General features: G+C 35.4%; 1 protein-coding gene across 1 annotated transcript in view; it reads right to left on the reverse strand.

Moving 5' to 3' along the window:
• Positions 1-4,865: 4,865 nt before the first annotated feature.
• The window catches only part of gbe1b (glucan (1,4-alpha-), branching enzyme 1b), a 144,262-nt gene continuing 128,275 nt past the window's right edge, over positions 4,866-20,852 (reverse strand). The window contains exon 16 of the mRNA XM_028464627.1: positions 4,866-5,015. Within this exon, the coding sequence (XP_028320428.1) occupies positions 4,953-5,015 (63 nt within the window). The 3' untranslated portion in view covers positions 4,866-4,952. The remainder of the gene's footprint in view (positions 5,016-20,852) is intronic.

The following is a 20,852-nucleotide window of genomic DNA, read 5'->3' on the forward strand; positions in this document are numbered from 1 at the left end:
AAAAGAAGCTTTTGCTTCTTGACAAATCCTTTTTCTTTTCCATACAATTTGTATTTCAATTGTATCAATGTCTAACACCAACCAAAAGAAATAAAATCAATCAATACATAATTGCTTTCTCCTGCGGGCCGAATCCGATGCTCCAAAGGGCCAGATTTGGCCCCCGGGCCTCGAGTTTGACACTTTCCAGCAGCAGAGATTCATTTTCTTTGCCATATTGTGTGAAAAAACACGAGACATTTTAATGAAGTGGTTTTCATTTAATTAGACTCACATGGTAAACTAATGACCTCAGGTGTGGAAAAGAATCCTGTGACATCATTCACCAGTTCCAATGAAAACCAAATAAATACATCTTTCTGATACGTTACTCTAATTTACATAATTAATGAGAAACGCTGTTTGTTTGTGTTTTAAAACATTGGATAATAAGATTTAATCACCTCAGTAAATAATGCTGTAATTTATTTTGACAAAAGAATGAAAGATTGTCTTTTTTTTGGCTAATTGTAAAATATAAAAGGGAATAAAGTGAACCAAACTATTCAAAGTGACATTGACACTTGAGACAAAATCTCATCTTTTTTGTCTCGAGTGCAGACGGTGATGAAGCTCCATTTAAAAAACCTTAAACCCTTCAGTGTGAGACTTGAACAAATCAGTCGTGTGACGACACATTTGATTTATTATCATTAGTTATAAATAGAATACAGGAAGACATCAAGTTTACTTTGGAGAACAAATACAGACATTTTCATTTGGCAGAGGTTAAACCACTGACACTGGATGATTAAAATAAAACATATGCAGACACAGAGGGCGCTACAGTGTTACAGGGAAAAACTACAGATTAGGAGAATTAGGGACAATTTTGATCGAGAAAATTATTTTGGAAAAATCAAGAATAAAGTCGAAATGTGTCAAATGTCGAGAATAAAGCACCAACTTTATTTTCAATATTTCAACCTTAATCTTGAAATTTCAACTCTAAACTCGTCTTTTTGACTTTAATCTCGACATATTTCAAATGTATTCTCGAAATTTCAACTTTATTGTTGACATTTTGACTTTATTCTTTATTTGCTCCATCATATTTGCCCTAATCCGCTAAAAAACAAACCACATGTTGAGAGTATTTATATATTTAACACAGAAGAAAAGTCCAGACTATGAATCTGTTTTTTTTTAGGCTGTGGGGGAAATGGATCAAAACCTTATATGCAACAATACAGAGCAAAAATGACAAAAAAAAAAAAAACTGCACTAATGCAGCTGTATATTGTACCAATGGTGGGAAAGCAATTACTTTGATTTGATTTCAGATGCTCTCGCTCACCTTTTATTTTTACAGCTGTGACACCTTAAACCAGACATGAGCAACTGGAGGCCTGGGGCCCACATGTGGCCTTCAGTCTAATCTTTTGCGGCCCCCAAAAGCAAATCTCCAAAAACTGTCATTTAAAAAGTTGGAATGAATATAAAGCCCAACATAATACACAAAATGACTCCCAAAACACACAACTTGACAGTAAAATGCACAAAGTATACACAAATTAAAAAAAAATAGACAAAACAACTCATAAAATGGCAACAAAGACAGACACAACAACTACTTAAACCAACAAAATGACTACAAAAACATCAACACATTACAGAATAGCGCCAAAGACTCACAAACTGTCAACAAAAATATGCAAAATGACAGAAAAATAGAGAAAACAACATCAATACAGAAAGTGACCCTATAAAGACACAAATCGACAACATAAATGAAGAAAATGACAGAAAAATACACAAAATTACAACAACAACACAAAAAAATAACAAAAACACACACAATGACAAATGACCAAAAAAGACATATTAATGCTGAGATTGGTCATTATTCTAATCGGATCAGATACAATCACATTTGTGTGGCCCCCGCTGTGATAGAGTTGCCCATCTCTGCCTTAAACCATCCAAAATACATCCATTTCACTGACACCAAAAGCTTTTTAGAGGAAGAGAGACCAAAAGAAACATAAAGGAAAGCTCGGCATGAGCCAATTATCACAGACGTTGGAAATACAAATACGTTCTGACAGTTAACATCGTCTCACAGTGGATTCACATGTTGTTTCTATCCAGAAACTTCATTTCATAACAGAGAGAACAGGGAAATGTCTTCATGTTGTCGAGCATGTGAGGACAGAATCCAGTGAAGTGAGCGGGAAAAAAAACACACGCTTTCTGTGTTTAACATCCCAAAGGAATATGACACTAGCTAACAAGCACAGTGCACACACAGATCCCTCTACCCTCCAGTGTGTGTGTGTGTGTGTGTGTGTGTGTGAGCCATAACTCTGATATTGTCTTGTATTTCAAAAGAAGGTGCTCATCATCACCGTCAATTTATTCCGCAGCTCTTCAGAACTCACCCCAGGAACTCTTTAAATGTGAACTAGTGCAGGAGAATCCAACGCAGACGGGGAAACGGTGTAAGACACGTATAATGTTGCAAATGATAGATTTTGCTGTAGTTTGGTGGCCTAATAATAACTGCTACTGTATTCTCTGCAGCTACACTTTAGTGCAAACATTTAAAGAAACCTACTTTAGGTTCTCATCACAAGTGTGACAATGATACATTATCCACCTTATTTCTAAAAGTGTGTTCATTTTTGTGTATTCTTATTGTCATTTTGTAAATGTTTCTCTCTTTTTGTGTGTTTATGTTGTCTTTTGATGTATTCCTGTTGTCATTTTGTATATTTTTTCTCTCAGTTTGTGCCATCTTGTCATTTTGAGTGTTTATGTATATTATATTTTCCCCTCTTTTTTGCGTTTGTGTTGTCTTTGTGTATTCTTGTTGTCATTTTGTATATTTTGTCTCATTTTGTGCATTTATGTTGTGTTTTGTTGTATCCCTGTTGGCAATTTGTATATTTTTCTCTCCTTTTGTGTGCTTTTGTTGTCATTTTGCGTGTTTTTGTATATTATTGTTGCAATTTTGAATATTTTCCCCTATTTTTTGTGTTTGTGTTGTGTTTTTGTATATTCTTGTTGTCATTTTGTATATTTTGTCTCTTTTTGTGTGTTTATGCTGTGTTTTTGTGTGTTTATGCTGTGTTTTTGTGTATTATTGTTGTCATTTTTCTCTCATTTATTGTGTTTTTGGAGGCAATTTGTATATTCTTGTTATTTTGTACATTTTTCTCTCCTTTTGTGTGTCCATGTTGTCTTTTTGGGTATTATTGTTGTCATTTTGTAAGTTTTCCTCTCATTTAGTGTGTTTTTTAAAGTCATTTTCTGTATTTCTATATCTCTGTATTTCTCTTGTTATTTTGTATATTCTTATGTCATTCTGTGTATTCTGTTGTTTTGTGAGTCATTTGCTTTTGTTTTAATTGCAAACATTTAAAGGAAAAATATTTTCAGTTCTCATCACAAGTGTAAAGATAATAGATTATCCACCTTTCTAAACGTACTAACGTGAATATTATTATAGGCACAATTTTCTGTTTACAGTTTGCAGCTAAACTGGTTTAATAAGTAATTAATAACAGTTTTTAAACAAAAATAGGCAATTTTTGTTAAACAATAAAAAAAAGTATCTATAAGTAGTAGCTACAATTAGTCAACCTTTATCCAAAGCTCTTGTTGTGAAAGGCCAGAATAGGAAGTTGTTGCTCAGGTGCATTTTTAATCAAATAAAGCACAATTCCATGACGGTGTATTAGCGCCACATTAAAATGAAAATAAAAAACCGGGCACTACGAGATTAAAGTCGTAATATTTCGAGAATAAAATCGTAATTTTAAGAGAATTAATTGTTTCTTAATAAAATCCTAATTTTATTGGATTAAAGTCGTAATATTTTGAGATTAAAGTCGTAATATTTTAAGATTAAAGTTTGATAATTGCTTTTCTTTTTGTAATGTTGTGTGCAGTGCATATTTCCTCATTACTTTCTTACTACTTACTTTTAACCTTTTTTAAAAAGCCTGTGTGTGCAAATTAGCACATGTGCTAACACACTCAAAACACTACATCTGGGGAACTAATGTAATTGTGAAAAATAGTAAAAGTAATGTTTCAAGATTAAAGTCACAGTATTTCGAGTTTAAAGTCGTAATATTTCGAGAATAAAGTCGTAATTGTATGAAATTAAAATTGAAATACTAACTGGATCTTGTCTGTTGCGATCAATTCATGCATTATGTAGAATGTGGAGCATTTAGTGAGCACTTATGACTTCATTCTCATACAATTACAACTTTATTCTCATAAAATTACAGTTAAATTCTTGCAGTGCACAGATTTCTTTTTATTTTAATGTGGCCCTAAGACTCCGTCGTACAATTCTTTTTTTTTTTAGTAATTTTTTTTTACTTCTATTTAACCAGGAGAGTCACATTGAGATTAAGAATCTCTTTTTCCAAGAGATTCCATTAGCAGCTAGGTTTTCTAAGCACACAGGAAGTTGCATCCATAATGAGGAAGTAGTGGCCCCACGAACAAGTTAAATCAGCAAAGAAAACCCATTTCATCTCATAATGCAGAATTCTTGTATTTTCTGGGAATATATTTTTTAAAGTTTGAAGATTTATTGCTGGATGTGTTTGGGATCATCAGATCACACGCTGAATGCATGGGCCTGTAAATGGTTAGCTGCTGGTTAGCGAACGCAGGAATCAACTGGTTTTAGATTGTCAGCCTTGCTGCTGGTTGGCGCCGATGCTTCCCAAATGGACCAATCTGTAGTAAATTGAGTCACTCTGTGTCTAAGGCTGCAGATTGCATTTTAAAATCCCTACTCTCGCCCAATCAACACCCTGTTTAGGACAACGACACCAATACAAAAAGTACTTTTGCAAGGTTGACACTTTAAAGATGAAGGTGATTGTTTATTTGAGTCGGGAATCCATTCTCAATCCTGGTGTCTGTGGAGACGATTGTCCAATCGTCCTCTAATAACTGTAATCTATCTCATCGTTGGCCAGAAGAATAGCTGTCCTGCAGGGGATGTAGACCTGAGAGAGAAGGAGACACAAAGGAGGAGGAGAAACGTCAGATGACAAGATTAATAATGTTAACAAGATCCCTGATTGTAGAGATTACGGAATCTTCAAGTAGGGTATTTTTCTCCAAGAACTGAGAAATCAGAGAACTTGATGATCAGATACGGACACCACGGAATTTTCTTACAATCAAGGTCAACATAACAAATGGAAGGGACAGAAAAAATAGCAAGTGGAGCAGAAAAAGCTTGAATGGAGTCAAATATCAACTGACATGGTTTACTTTTCGAGATATAACAAGAAGACATAGTCATCAACATCCCCCGCCAGATTGGTTATAACTCATAACCTTTTCCTAAATGTCCTAAATCTAAGAACTTAGTTGTATTTATAAGAAAATATTATCACATCAGATTATAACATTACTAACTGTCTTAAACGGTTTCTAAGAAAAGCTCTCCCCTTTGAAGATGCCTCGAACAGAGTCCAAAAAACAGAACAAGGAAAAAAATAATTATGCACTTTTCATTTTCGAACTCCATCAAGGTATTGACACCCTGAAGCCACACACCACATTTGATTATCCTATTTTAAACGGTTTCTAAGAAAAACTGTCCCCTTTGAAGATGCCTCGAACAGAGTAAAAAAAAAACGGAGCAAGGGCAATAACGCCAAGAAAAATAACTGCGCGCTTCTCATTTTCAAACTCAATCAAGGTATTGACACCCTGAAGCCACACACCGAATTTGGTTATTCTATCTTAAACGGTTTCTGAAAAAAGGTGTCCCCCTTTGAAGATACTTCAAACAGAGTAAAGAAAAACGGAACAAGGGCAATAACTCCGGAAAAAATAATTGCTCACTTCTCATTTTCGAACTCCATCAAGGTATTGATACCCTGAAGCCACACACTAAATTTGGGTAACCTAAAACAGTTTCTGAGAAAAGCTGTCCCCTTTAACACGGACGGATGAAGCTCAAACCGATATCCCCCTTCCACACTTTGTGGCGGAGAATAATTATTATAGGTATGAATTTTAATATTTAGCTGAAACTGCCGAATAAGAACAAAAGATGATGAAAGAACATCTGAATGCGTTTAAACTACTGGTGGAACTTGATTAAAAAAAAGAATCTAATTAATTAGAAACTTTGTAATTCATTAATCTTGATGAATTTAAATTAATTGCAACACGATATTTGAAAGCAACATTTTTCCAACTGAAATGAATTTTGGTGTATGGCTGAATCAATAAAAATAATAGATGAGCCTAAAAAACGAAATAGTGTTAAATATCTCAAGCTGCTGCTAGATAGACAAACTTAACATAGTGGTTTGGATGCATTAAGCTAGTTAACAAATTAAACAGTAAACGTGGGATTATTAATCACAAAATTGAAACATCACAAGATGTGTAAGTATGTCCAAAGCATGTTTTTTTTTCCTCCAATTGCAATATTTTTGGTCTTTTTCTTTTACAAATGTATTGTGAGCCTATTATCGTCTATTGTATTGTATCGTCCCAACGGTAACAAGCTTTACCTGATTACCAGCTGAGCTCGAAGTTAATATAATTTAAATAAGTCACATTTTTACTTGCTTTTTTGTTGCTGCTGATTGGCTGAAAAAAATGTGCAGATAAGTCGCGACATCGTAGAAGTTGTGTCCTAAATTTTAAATATAGTGACTGACACCCGGTTAAATGCAATAATGAAAGTTTGACAAACGTGCAGCGAAATGAACAACTGTAGGAAAGTGTTCTCGGTAAAATTCCCCAAAACAGTGCATTTTAAAGTGCTCATACAGCAAAAATTATAGTGCAAAGACAACATCCTCGTGTTGAAATACCAATGAAACATGTCCTAGAATATTTCAAAGAGATTAATTTATCGTTCTTCACTGACATTGATGAAAGTGTTAAAGTAGAGATCATAAAAACTCTACAATATCCCGTAATGATTGAGCAGGTTACTATTGGCAAAAGAATTATTAGAGAGATAATCTGAGGAAACCTGATGAATGGACGAGACTAAACCTGCAGCAAACTTTGCAAACAAAAAAACATCTGAGACATGACGTTGCAGTTTCTCACCAAACAGAAGCTGATCCTAAAAAAATCTTTATCTTCAGTAACTGATTTTTTTTTTTTTTTTTTATATATATATAGTTTTGTTTACAGCGCAAAGAAAACAACTTCAAAGGAATAGTGTTTACAGTCTTTGATCATCCCTTTTCAGATGTGCTGTGTCATTGGGAGCCAAGCAGCCACTAGTATATACCATGACTCATTCCAGATTAATACCAAAAAGAAAAGCCAAGTCGACATAAATGATCCTATATTTCCCCACAGAAAAGTGAAATAGCGAGCAGAGCTGTAAACAATTCAATCACCCTCTCTCCCAACTCCTCAAACGGCCCCCCCCAGCGTCGTCGCTGAAACGCAGCTCGCAGAGGATGAGTTTCGTTGGCAACTGTTTGTCAGCGACTCGCTGAAACCTTGACACAGACACAGACAGTGGGGGTGACTAATTAAACAGTCACAGTGGGAACGTCTCCACGCAGAAAGAAGCAGAGCCGGAATGAATCACTGCATCTGTTTAGACAAAAGCTGCCACTGAGCTCTGGAACCTGGAATACGCCAACAGCTTTTATTTCTACCAAACACAGAGAGAACCTTAACACATCTGTGAACTACAGAGCAACTTCCCACCACTTTCTAATTAGCATGTCTATGTACTGTACTCTACTGACACACTGTAAACACAGGCTCACAAAAATAGCAGAGAAGGCCACACAACTTTATTACACATGAACCACTGTGAAACAAACAATAATAGCTACTGTACGTACTTCTAATCAATAATAAAGCAAACAACCCCAGGCCATACGCGGAGTTTGCGTGGGCCAGAGGGATCATTGCCCCCCCCTGGTGGTCAAAAGTTTTCATTAGAGTTTTCCCAAATTAATTCAAAAAAACAAACTTCTAAACTATAATATCATGATATACTAATATTACATAAGAAACATAAAACACAGTGACTGCACAAAAATTAATTTGTTGTTCTTTTAAAAATACTAGTATAAGTTTTCAGTGAAATGGTCCCAAACTATTGAGGCTTTAGGTTGGTTCTTCTTCTGTTGCGCAATTCTTCTTCATAATGTAAATAGTGAAGCGACACTGCCAGCAGTTAATGTATGGAGTATCGACCTTTACAGTTACTGTATGTAGTCGTTCAACCCCTAATTAAGACAAGAGTCGTATCAAGGCATCCAACGTCCAACTACTGCAGGTTCATCTGAATAAACCATACAAGTGTGAATGACATCCCTGTGTGCTTAGGAGGAAACTATCAACGGTATTTAGAATGTGTTTTTCATTGTAACCCTGTACAAATATGGTTCAAAAGGTTACACTCAGCAAATGTTAGAGCAGAGATGGGCAACTTTTATTAGTGACTCATGCCAGTAATAGAATAATGACCGAGCAGAAATAACTGATTTTTCTTAGTTTTTGTTGATTGTTTGGTGTGTTCATGTTGTGTCTTTGTCTATTCTTGTTGTCATCTTGTATATTTTTTTTAATCTCATTTGGTGAGTTTTTGGAGTCAGTTTGTGCATTCTTGTTCTCATTGAATACATTGTTCTCTCCTTTTGTGTCCAATCCATGTTGTCTTTTTGTGTATTCTTGTTGTCAATTTGTATGTTTCTCTTTCATTTTGTGGGTTTATGTTGCGTTTTTGTGTATCCCTGTTATTTTGTAAATTTTTCCCTCATTTTGTGTTTTGAAAGTTATTGTGTTCATTTGTGTTGTCGTTTTGTATATTTCTATATCATTCTCTGTATTTCTGTTGTTATTTTGGACATTTTTCTGTCATTCTGTGTATTTTGTTGCTTTTATTTTGTGTATTTTCTGTTTTTTTAAGTCATTTCTTGTATTTTTGTCATCAATTCGTGTACTTTTCTGCAATTCTGTGTGTTCTTCACTGTTTTAATGCATTTTTGTTCTATAGTTTCTATATTATTGTTGTCATTTTGTGCGTTTGAGGACACTGCTTTGGGGGACAGAGGGGCCCAACTATTGATGCCCTGGCTTCACCCTCGCAGACAGAAAATTATGAAAGCACATTCATAATTCAGTTTAAAGTTAGATACACGTGCAATTTAAAAAAATAATGTAAAGGTGAAACATTGCTTGTTTGTTGTCAATATAAGCAGCAAACTCTTTAGTTGGAATGACTCACTATAATAAGTTGACTTATTTTCAAGAAAAAATGTTCTGCCAAAATGTCAACTAAATGTGGTGTTTGTATGTAATCATATTTCCAATTTGGGCCATGCAAAAAGCATAAATATAGCAATATTTTCAGAAAATGTTGATCCAAAGCCTTTATAAATGAGTGGTTAATAAAGACGTGTCCCACATTAACTGGTTGAATATCTCTCTCTTTAAAATCCAGAGCAGCTCTGAATTTATCTTCTGTTGTAACCTGGTCTAAATTTGTCCGCACAGGCTTTCCGTAGTCATTTGAATTACATCTATTCTTTACAAACACACAAAACCACCCATGTATTGCAGCTCTTACTTAAATAGAAACTATAAACTCAGCAGGGGTTTGAAGTGTTAATCAGAGAAGCACAACATGAAGGCATGAGAGGCGAGTAGTTTGTAAGTAGTGACGTTATTAGAAAGTTATCTGAATATTTATTGACCTCTTTTGTCTTGCCTCGGCTCAATTGGTGCTCACATGTGAGTGCTCGGATTTTGTTGCCCTTGAAGAACGAGAACACAGCCGCTCAATGTTCAAACGCACTGATAAAGGATTCATAAGTCACTTCGCTGGAATACATCATCCTCTCGGTTCTTCAGACCCTCGGCTTCGAGCGAGAGCGCGATCCGTGCACTTTAGCACAGCCGAGATGTCTCTGTTAGCCTCCTTTTCTCACTTAACAAGCAGCAACTCCCTGAAAGCATCGCTGCACATGTGGGCTGTTCTATAAACCAATCATCTGATCAGGTTAAAGCACCAAACTGACCTGCATGTTAACTGAGGAGTACTTGTTTTTTTTATTAAATGAATCTGGACCACAGATTATAAAAAGAAATGCAGAGAATGTATAACAATACCTTTTTAAACATGCTTTTATTAGTTTATCCAAGTGTTTTCCAACCCATGTGTCGCAGCAGGTGTTGGTGGTAAATGTACTAAAGTCTTTGTTTTCTGCCTCTAACAGGTGTATTTGTTTCATATAGGCTTATTACTGGTTTACTATGAACAGGATTAGAGATTCTCAGCATGAAATAAGCTATTTTGAATGGATTACTGTGAAAAATAAATTAAAGTGAACAATCAGAATGTGTAATCAAAGATTTTTACGGTATACAGTATTTAGACAGCAAAAGATCACCATTGTTTTTATTATTCTTAATATAACATTTATTTTACCAGGAGATCCACATTGAGATTAATATATAAAATTTAACAAGTTGGTCCTGGTCTAGATAAGCAGAGTAGCACACAAAACAAGTTACAGTTTCATAGATGACTCTATAACGTTTTTAAAACCAAAATTTATCATTTAGATTTCAACTTTTCAACCCATTTCAACTTTTTTCTAATGTTCAGCTAATGCTAAGTTAATGCTATTGCTAGGCTAATGTTATTGCTTGGGTATTGCTAACATTAGGCTAATGATAATGCTAGATTAATGTTAATGTTAAGCTAATGCTAATACTAGGCAAATGTTAATGCTAGGCTAATGCTATAGCTAGGCTAATGTAAACATTTGGCTAATGCTAACGCTAGGCTAACGCTACTGCTAGACTAATGCTATTGCTAATATGAGGCTAATGCTAGGCTAATGCTAATGCTAAGCTAATGCAGTTTGACGCGGCCCAGCACCTGCATCCTCGCTTGCATTTTTTTCAGGAAATGCAAATATTCTAGTTTTGAATGGATTTCTGTGAAAAACAAACTATTGAAGTGAACAATAACAATGTGTAAATTAAGATTTTGTGTGATATATATATATATATATATATATATATATATAGACAGCAAATGATCACCGTTGTTTTTGTTATTCTTAATATAACCTTTATTTTACCAGGAGATCCACATTACGATCAATAATCTTTTTTTGTGTTTTGTGTGCAGCAGCTGCACACAAAACAAGTTACAGTTTCATAGATACTATAATGTTTTTAAAACCAAAATTAAAAATTTAGATTTCAAATTTATGATCAAACAGCTCAGTGTTAAAGAATATAGAGCAACAACTTAATAATAAAAATAAAGGTGCAAACATCTCTAGAAATGAATAAATAAATAAAATAAATGATATTACCATTATACAGTATGTGCTGTAAATGGTGGTGGTTGAAGGCTTTCTTGTTGTTCAAAAAACAAAATGAATTGCGTACATTTTCTTGTTCTTTTCTTCGTTTAGTGTTTCTTCTTTTCATGCACAATTATTTCTGGAGTATTTGTAAAAAAGTGATCAATAAAGTATATCTGATTCTGAAAAACACTAATGTACAGTTTGTTTATTGATTATGGTACTGCATAAACAGTATAAGTCCCTGATTGGCCCTCAGCATCGTGTCAGTGTTACTTTTTTAGCTCAAACTAAGCCTCAGATCTCATAGATGGGAATTAACTCTTTGATCTTTTTCCACCATCCAACAACTATTTCCCTTCCTTTTTTCTCATGTCGTTTTTTATTTCTTCTTTGTAAAACTGTCTAAGGAGACAAACCCTTTGATGCAGGCAAAGTTTATCAAAAGGTTCTGAAGCAGCTAATTATTCATCAGTGATTTCTAACGTTAGGCTTTTGACGTTATAAAAGTCAAACAAAACTGTGTTATGTTACAGAGGAGAGAGAAAGAAAAAAAAGGGGAAATGTTGATGCCCCTCTTTTGAAGGTTTTGTAATTCTAAAAGAAACGATTCTCGTTGTTCAATAGACCTCATTCTTACTGAGGGATATGATGCGGAACGCCCTGCTGAGTTGGTTCAATGAAATGACAAGAGATGCATGTAGTTTTAAAAGAAAACTTTAAACTCTTGGGGATAAAAAACAGATTAAATCTTCAGCTATAAAAAAAAAAAGAAAACAAATATGCATGGATTGCAAGATATGTTGTATTTCAAACATTTCAGGATATGAACTAGTACTCATAGCCATTCCATTTAAAACACAAGGAAAAGTGCTTTATGACATGACAGCACAAGGCTGTTAATCTGCTATTAGAAACCAACAACTCACTGCTGTTTAAACTAATGTATATATATGCCTTATTTATGGTAAGATAATACTTTCAACAACACTTCCATCAGTCTGAATCGTTGATACAAGGATTTCTTGGAGGACGAAAAGAAGAATTTGAAGAATAAAAAAACAGCAAGAAGAAGAAGAATTTGAGTAAGAATTTGAAAAAGTTGAAGAAGAATAAGAAGAATTTGAAGAAGTTGAAAAATTTGAAGAAGTTGAAGAATTTGAGTAAGAAGTTAAAAAAGAATTTGAAGAAAAATTTGACGAAGAAGAAGCATTTGAAGAAGAATAATACTGAGAAGAAGAATTTGAAAAATTTGAAGAAGAATTTGAAAAAGAATTTGAAGAGTTTGAAGAAGAATTTGAAGAAGAAAAAGAAGAATTTGAAGAAGAAGAAGTGAACCTGTCCACTTCCTGTAGCTTCAACTTTTATCAACATTTGCTGTGAAACAAAGTTTTTGCTCTGGACAGAAGTGGCCCCTCATCCTCAAACATTGTGTCCACTCTCCTCTGACCTTTGACCTTTGGCATCAGCAAAGCAGCTTCACCAGGTGAACCTCGGCTAAATCCCTCCATATCTGTTGTTTCTGAAATACTCACCAATAACCGAGCCACGTTCAACAGCCCTTAAACCACCTTCATCACCTCCATTCTATGCTCAGCCGAGCTTTAGAGCAGAGGTGGACACCTTTAATCACAGTGTGGGCCACAAACATAGGATTGTCAGATCTGAGAGCTACAATATGAGGATTTATGTCAGCATTTAGAATCTAACCAATCTAAACATAAGAATGTGTCATTTTTGGTGTTTTAGCATCATTTTGTTGTCATTTTATTTGTGTTCACTGACATTTTGTCTATTTTTCCTCTGATTTCATGTGTTTCTGTTGTCATTTTGTGTGTTTTTGTAATCACTTAGTATACTGTATATTCCTCATTTTGTGGTTTTCTGTAATTTTAAGTGTTTTCGGAGTTAATTTTTGTGGTTGTGCATGTGTTTTCTGTTTTATTTAGTATATTTCTTATTTATTTTATGTTATTGGAGTCATTTTGTGGTTTTGTTAATTGTGTTTTGTATCAGTTTGCATATTTTTTTGTTACATTTGGGTATTTTTGTAGTCATTTTGGGTATTTTGTAGTCGTTTGTTTTACTGTTGTTGTTTTGTATATTCTTCTGTCATTTTGTGTATTTTTGTATTCATCTTGTGTAATTGTCAGTGTTTTTGGAATCATTTAGTCTATTTTTGTGGTTGTACATGTGCTTTTTGTGTCATTTAGTATATATTTTTTTCATTTAGTGTTATTGGAGTCATTTTGTGTGTTTTTGTTAATTGTTTTTAGTTTCATTTTGCATATATTTTTATTATATTTGGTTATTCTGTAGTCATTTTATGTATTATTCTGTCCTTTTGAGTATTTTTTGCATTTTCTTTTTGGGTTGCCCATGCCTGCTTTAAAGAGTCACTTTGACCTACTAAATACATTATATTAGTATTAATTGAAACTGGTAAATTCATCAGCATTGTATAGATGTCAAAGTCCAAATGATATTTGTTCCCCTGCATCTGAAAAAGGAGCCTCTCCCTACTGCAGTTTTCTGTGATTCTTTCAGACTCCCAGCATTTTGAAGCCCTTCGGAAGACAATCTGCTTCCCACTGATGCATCCACATATTTCAAATCTGGACTCATCAGTCCAGACCACCTGATACCACTGTTCTGCACCTGACTCTACCCGTGTGACGTATAGCTCAGCTTCATTTCTGCATTGGAGGAATGACTTTCATTGCAGCAAGTTTTCCAAAAATCACTGCTGCTTCTGACCAGAATTCTCTGGAAATGTGCTGCACGTATCTGTTCAAATCTATCTGCATTATGTCTCAGTAAGTGATGAGATGCTTTGTTTTCCAATTCTATGAGACAACATATTCTAGTCGGAGCAAAAACGATTAAATTAAAATTCAAGAACTTAAAAACAATGTTTGACTTTGACAGTTTGGCTTCGTTTTTGATGGTGACGCTCAATAATTGCCTTCATATGGCAAATATGAAAGAGTTCTTGACTTTGATGTGACCCGGGAACATTTGACTGTTGCTGGCAGTGCTTCCTGTTCTTCTGTGTGAGCTTGTTTGGATGCTAAAAGGAGGAGAAATAACAAGGGCTGCAGGTGGAGCGCCATCAATGTGCCAAAGGAAAATAAGCCTTTTCATTTCTAGCATCACCATAGCCTTGCTCTTCCATCTCCCTGCCACTCAAACACTAAATCTACAAACTCATTGTTTTGACAGCTTCCATTTTATGAAATCGTTTTGAAAAGGAAATTCTATTTTTGCGAGAAGCTTAGACGTTGTATTTTCCTTTGATCTCATTATAAAGAAATGGTGCATTTAATCGTAAATTGAAGTCCGGGGCAAAAACACGTTAAACTAAACTAAATTATTTACTGTTAACATGTTAGGCAGAAGGGGTTTTTATCAGTATCATAAGCCTAAAACTAAAGGTAATATTGGGCTAGCCTGAAGTCTTAAACAAAGGTTTGTCATGGTTTGTTTGCAGATTAATGTTGATTTGGCCCTGAAAGCTTTTTATTTGAAAATATAATTTTAGGTACAAATAGTTTAAAGCATTTTTAAAACTCTCCCTGTATGTCATCCAAAAGTTGCTCTCATAAAAACTCACAAACAAATGTGAAAATTGCAGCTAGAAAGTTACTTCTCACATCAATCACAAACAATTGGTTTGTTTATGTGACTTGTAGTTTGGAACGGTTTCACGCATTGCATTGTGGGATTGGGAACCATGTAGAAGAATAAAAAGATGAAGCTAAAGCAGAAAAACTTCTTTAAGAAGTGTTTTTACTTCATTCTACTGTGATTTCTTGTGTTGTATTGCAAGTTATGGTAACCTCTATGTACTTTAGGAAATATTCTTAAACATTAAAGTACATTTCTGCAGTGCTAATATTGTTCTGAGAGAACTAGATTAAAGACGAGCCCAGGCCAGAAAAACCCTGGATCTCCTTGCTGTGAAGCAGCAGTGCAACCATCTACTGGTTATGGAAAATCTGCTGACTCAGTATTTAACCTTAACTTGAGTTGGATTAAAGGGGTTGAAGATATGTTACAAAGTGAGTAATGAAATCTTGCTCATGAACAAGAAAGCCAAATAACTGACAATTCTCTAAAGCAGGGGTTCGCAACCTTGGGATCAGGACCCCATTTGGGGTCGTGAGACACTGGGAGGGGGTCACCAGATGCTTTCAAGAAACTAAGAATATTTTCTCAACAATTTGAGCCCATTTTTCCTTATTTTTACACTTTTTCTGTAACTACATCAAAATTTGAATGCCTTTTCTGCAAATGTTTTCCACTTAAGACATTTTCTGCACTTATAAACCCCTTCCATCACTTTTCCCACCTATGTTGCATATGATGACCCATGATTGCCACTTTTATCCTCTTTTTACCATATTTCATTCTTATTTAAGCCAATTTAACTACATTCACAATTTGTCATGCCCATTGTTTGCCAGTTTAAACTAATTGTTCTGATATTGACCCTTTGAACCATTTTTACCACATTTTCTGTTGGTTTTTGGCCACTTGTCACCAGTGTTGGGAACGTTATTTTAAAAAAGTAATTAGTTATAGTGACTCACTACTTGTTCCAAACAGTAACTGCGTTAGTAACTGAATTACTCTATAATAAAAGTAACTCAATACCAAGGAAAGTAACTATTTGCGTTACTGTTAAAAAAAACAGTTGCTATATGTCAAAGAATTCAGATTTTTTAAATGCGTGTGTCGTCAAGTGCTTCATTAAATATGAGTTGCTTACAACGGATGTCGACAAAGTCTTCACTCCTGGATATAATAAACACTTCACATGCACGTTCTTGCCTTTGACCATAATTAATTTAAAGGGGACATATCATGGTTTTAAATCCTTCCTTTTTACATATAAATCATACAGTTGTGGTCTATATAAAGCGGAACTGCACTGCTTGGGTCTGAATTCCTCATTATTATAGCTCCACAGGCACCTTTTCTACCCTTTTCTGATGAGCTTCTGAGAGCAACTCGTTTTGGTGAGGTCTCTTTAAATGCAAATGAGACACTTCATACCCCGCCCCCTCTCCAGGTTCAACTCCACCCTGCTTGGCCATTTTTGTAGTTTGATAGAAGAGATATGGCTATGTAGCGGCACAGAAAAAGTTTATTCACACGTTATTTACACAATGTCAACAACAGAAGACTTGTCCATCCAGCCTTACATGTTCCAGTCAGAGTCTGACCCAGCGGAGCGAGATGAAAATGAAGATGATGAACCTGCAGAACGCTAACAAGTGAGCTAACACAAGCACCGAGCTAACGCTAGTGCCAAGCTAACGTCACGAAATGCATTTTAATAGTCTTTTCGGAGACAAAAACGGCAAAATGAAATGACTAATGAAAACTTTAGACTTAAATTAAACCACGTAGGCCATATCATCAAGGATCTAAAACGAGCACACAGCGCTAACATATGAAGACGGTGCAACTGCTAATGCTAACAAAACAATGACAGGGACGTCTTATCATCACACTTTTTAGCGTTATTTACAGCTTACCAAAGTGCTCTGTTTGTCATCTCCAAAGATAGAAGGAATTGAACCCTCAATCAGTCTTTTCGGCAAATCCTTCTTTATACTGGTGGAGGTTGCTGAAGCCGTCATCCTTGAAGTGCTTCACACACACAAAAATGACCTTACCCACAGATGTGGGTACATTTCCATGAAAAATAAAACTAAACCAGGCACTTGGAAAAGGTTCTGATGCTGGGAGACGGTGTAATGAAGCGTGTGGGTTACTACATCCAACAACCCAACATTTTGACTTATCCTCTCGTAACTTCTGCATCCTGGAGCTTGGACTACAAAATAAAAGCGAGAAATAAAAATGGCGGATTGCTCGAAGTGTTGGGCCTGGAGTCGATGTACTATTTTGGCAGCTCCGCTGCAAATACTGTGATGTAGTAGTTCAAAAAACGTAATAGAGAAAAGAAAAATTGAAACAGATTGAAAAATATGAGCAAAACAGAATATAAAGATATCTACGGAGCACCTGAAGAGACTAATTTGATTTTTTCTGTACTTCTAAGCACTCTAAATATGCAACAAAATGCATTTAAGGGCTAAAAAGTGGATTTAGCATGATATGTCCCCTTTAAAGTAGTGTTTGTATCGCCTCCTTAAAAATGCCAACTTTTCATCAGACTGCTCAACGATCGCCATCTCTGCTGAGTCAAAAAATTTGTAGTGTGTGTGTGTGTGTGTCTGTGGGGTGCGTGTGCTGGCACATGAGTAAAAACACTGGCTCTGATTGGCTACCATGGAACATGACCCCGCCTTAGCCAATCATAATCGCTCACCTTGTTTTTATCCCACCTCCTCACGACAGCTGCGTAAAAAGCCGGGGATGCTTTCAGATCACAGTTTATTCAATCAATGCATGTAACGCACCACATTTAACGTTCAGTAACGATAATGAAGTTGTAACAGCGTAAAAAGTAATTCGTTAGATTACCCCGTTACTGAAAAACAAACGCCATTACCTAACGCCATTATTTTAAACGCTGTTATTCCAAACACTGCTAGTAAGTAACTTATGTGTGTAAAAAAAAAATCACATTTCACGACCTTTTCCACCATTTTTGGTCATTTTTAACCCATTTTTTCTGATTAAAACAAGGATTTACATGTTTAAGATGAATATATACTATGGCGCAAATAATAGTAAACTTCCTGGATAACAGTGGATATTATTCAGATAAATAAATAAATGTGGTTATCACAGATTCATAGAACAATGGACCATCATTTTGCTGACTTTATGGATGGACCACAAAAAGCTCACCCCTTTATTCCCCTTATAGATGGTCCTGTCTCCACATGACTGTTCTTCAATGTTCATGCCTGTGTTCAACCACCTTCAACTACAGTGGGGGTCCCTGCTCTCTGGGACCTATTTTTTGGGGGTCACGGGCTGAAAAGGTTGAGAACCACTGCTCTTAAAAAACTGTGACCACTGAAAGCAAAAATAGCTAAAAAATGAATGGATGGTGTTGGTAATGAAGCCTAACCAGTCATAATCAGGTAAGTGGGATGAAGAAGAAAACAACCGTAATTATACAGGACTACAGTCTGACAAAAGAGGACATAAAAGAAAACAGGAGGGCCTCCTCCCTGTCAGCCTCTCTTCCTACGACTTCTTTTTGTCCCTCAATAATCTAAGATGGTGCCAAAGTGGGCAGACGACTTGTTAACTAAACCTCATAGTTTGGCCAAGAGGGACGCGAGCCGAGCGTTGCTGTTTGAATGAATAAGAGCTGAAAAAAAAGATTTAACAGATTGTAAAATGCGTGTCCCTGATGAAACAGATGAAATCTCAGCTAATGTTAGAAGATATCTGTCTGCATGAGAGAGGAGGCGGCTTTAAAACGGGCTGCAGCAGAATCTTAAACATCATGCTTAAAAGTAAGCTCGAGGTTTGCCAAAAAAAAAAAAAAAAAAAAAACACATTTGATGGTTTTTTTTAAGATTTCTTGTCCAATTTCTTCATTCAGAGGAACATCCTGCACCAAATATCTGGAGCTCTTTCAGCATTGATCTGAGAGTTCATGTCAAGTTCAAACACCTCGTCAAGAGTTATTTCAACCCTAATGTACAGCTTCTCAAATACAGACACGATATGTTCAATAGTTTACACAAAAACCTGGAAAACCACGAAGACAGACGATGAATCCCCTGGTGTTAATAGGATTCATTATGTAATGAATATAAAATGTCTGACTGGGTGTCTATTCTGGCCTCATTCGTAAACATTCCACCAGCATTGAGAGAAAAAGAGACTCTTCAGAAAGATAAAGAAGATCCTACAGCACTCTACTTAAAATGCATCTCAGTGTTTGTTTATTCATTTCAAGGACAGACTTATTTCATGCTATTAGCCTTAAGCAGTCTCAATGATGGAAGCCCACTGCTTCATTCTTCCACATTTCTTTTCTCGTCCCTCCATGATGCCGTGCAAGCTTAAAAGGCATGCACATAAAAAGGTAAGTTCTGACACCATGAATAATGCACATTGTTTGCTGGGGAATCTGAGAGAACCCAAGATATCAGACTCCCCATAAAGCTCAATTATTCCAGGATAGCTGCCAGCACGAGGAGGCACAAGATGCTACAAACCCTGGATAACCTAGAAGCCCTTTTAAATGCATAAAGTCATATTATGATAACTGACTAGACTTTACCTTTATTGTTATTACAATACTGACAAAACTACATTACAGCACTGAGATTAACAAAAGTGGAACCTTTTTTTTTTTTTATATCAGCACGTGCAGAACTCATTAAAAGAACTTAACGTCCTTAATTACAAAGATTCCTGAAATCAAACACAAAACATATAAAGAGCAGCATTACCATAAACAGAAAGACACAAAATCAAAGGTACTGCAGGGTGTGAACCACTCATGTGAATCCTTCATATTATTAAAAAATGCAACTAATAATTCCCAATAGATCAGCCATTGTGCATTAAAATAACCTGCTTAATACAGGCTATTTCGTCCTTTTGAAGTAAAAACGATGCTCTGGCTAAATGAGAATAGACTTAAGAGCACATCTTAAGTTGGGCGGGGCTTTATTGAAACAAGATGTTTACAGGAGAGTTTATTTTTGTTGATCCAGGCCACAAACAATACAAATTAGGCCTTTTAAGTCAGTTGGAATTACATTTTGACGTAACCAGGAGAAAAGTTATATTTTCAGGTGTTTTTTTTTTTTTTTTTTTTTTGGAATTTGGTGGCCTTTAAATAGTGGAATAAGGGACTGGCTACATCTGTGGGTAGGGGTTTTAATTTTCCGTAACTACAGAGGATGGATGGAAAAACTGATTGATTTCCTGCCACAGAAATAGCAAGATTATATTAATAATGTTTAAATTTGGTAATTTTTTTTTACAAAATCAAGCAGAAATTGCAATATGACAGAAAGCATACCCTCACATGCATGTTTTGGGACAACGTCATACATTTACATACAATTCTTTACCTTAAACTGGTGGGCAAAGAGACAGAAATGTATATTCTTGCAAAAAAGATTACGCTATACGATGCTATGTGACGGAGTTCACCTCCTGAAATAGAAATAGCTGCATGACAGACTAAACCCTGACCAACATATTTTGGGACAATATCACGTATTTTAACGCAATTTTCGACCTTAATGTGTAGTAACTTTAGCAACAGGACAGTTGTCAAATCTTGTGAAAAATCTCGCGTGACGTCAATGCATTTGGCTCAAATACAGTGGAGAAATATAAAATGTATATTAACTCAATTAACCATATTAAGCATGCTTGGCATGATTTCTGAAAGTTTAAAATCCAGTAACGACGTCTGATTAGGGAAAGCCAATGACACGGAAACAAAATGGAAAAGGGTCAACTTTGAAACAGAATTGGAGAAGTTTAAGCCTCTACATGGGTGATTTAATGTTCAGTCATGGCTTTTTTTCCCAGCTTTGCATGCTCCAAAAT

The sequence above is a fragment of the Gouania willdenowi genome, chromosome 13, assembly GCF_900634775.1.
Source record: "Gouania willdenowi chromosome 13, fGouWil2.1, whole genome shotgun sequence".
In the NCBI taxonomy this organism is placed as follows: Eukaryota; Metazoa; Chordata; class Actinopteri; order Blenniiformes; family Gobiesocidae; genus Gouania; species Gouania willdenowi.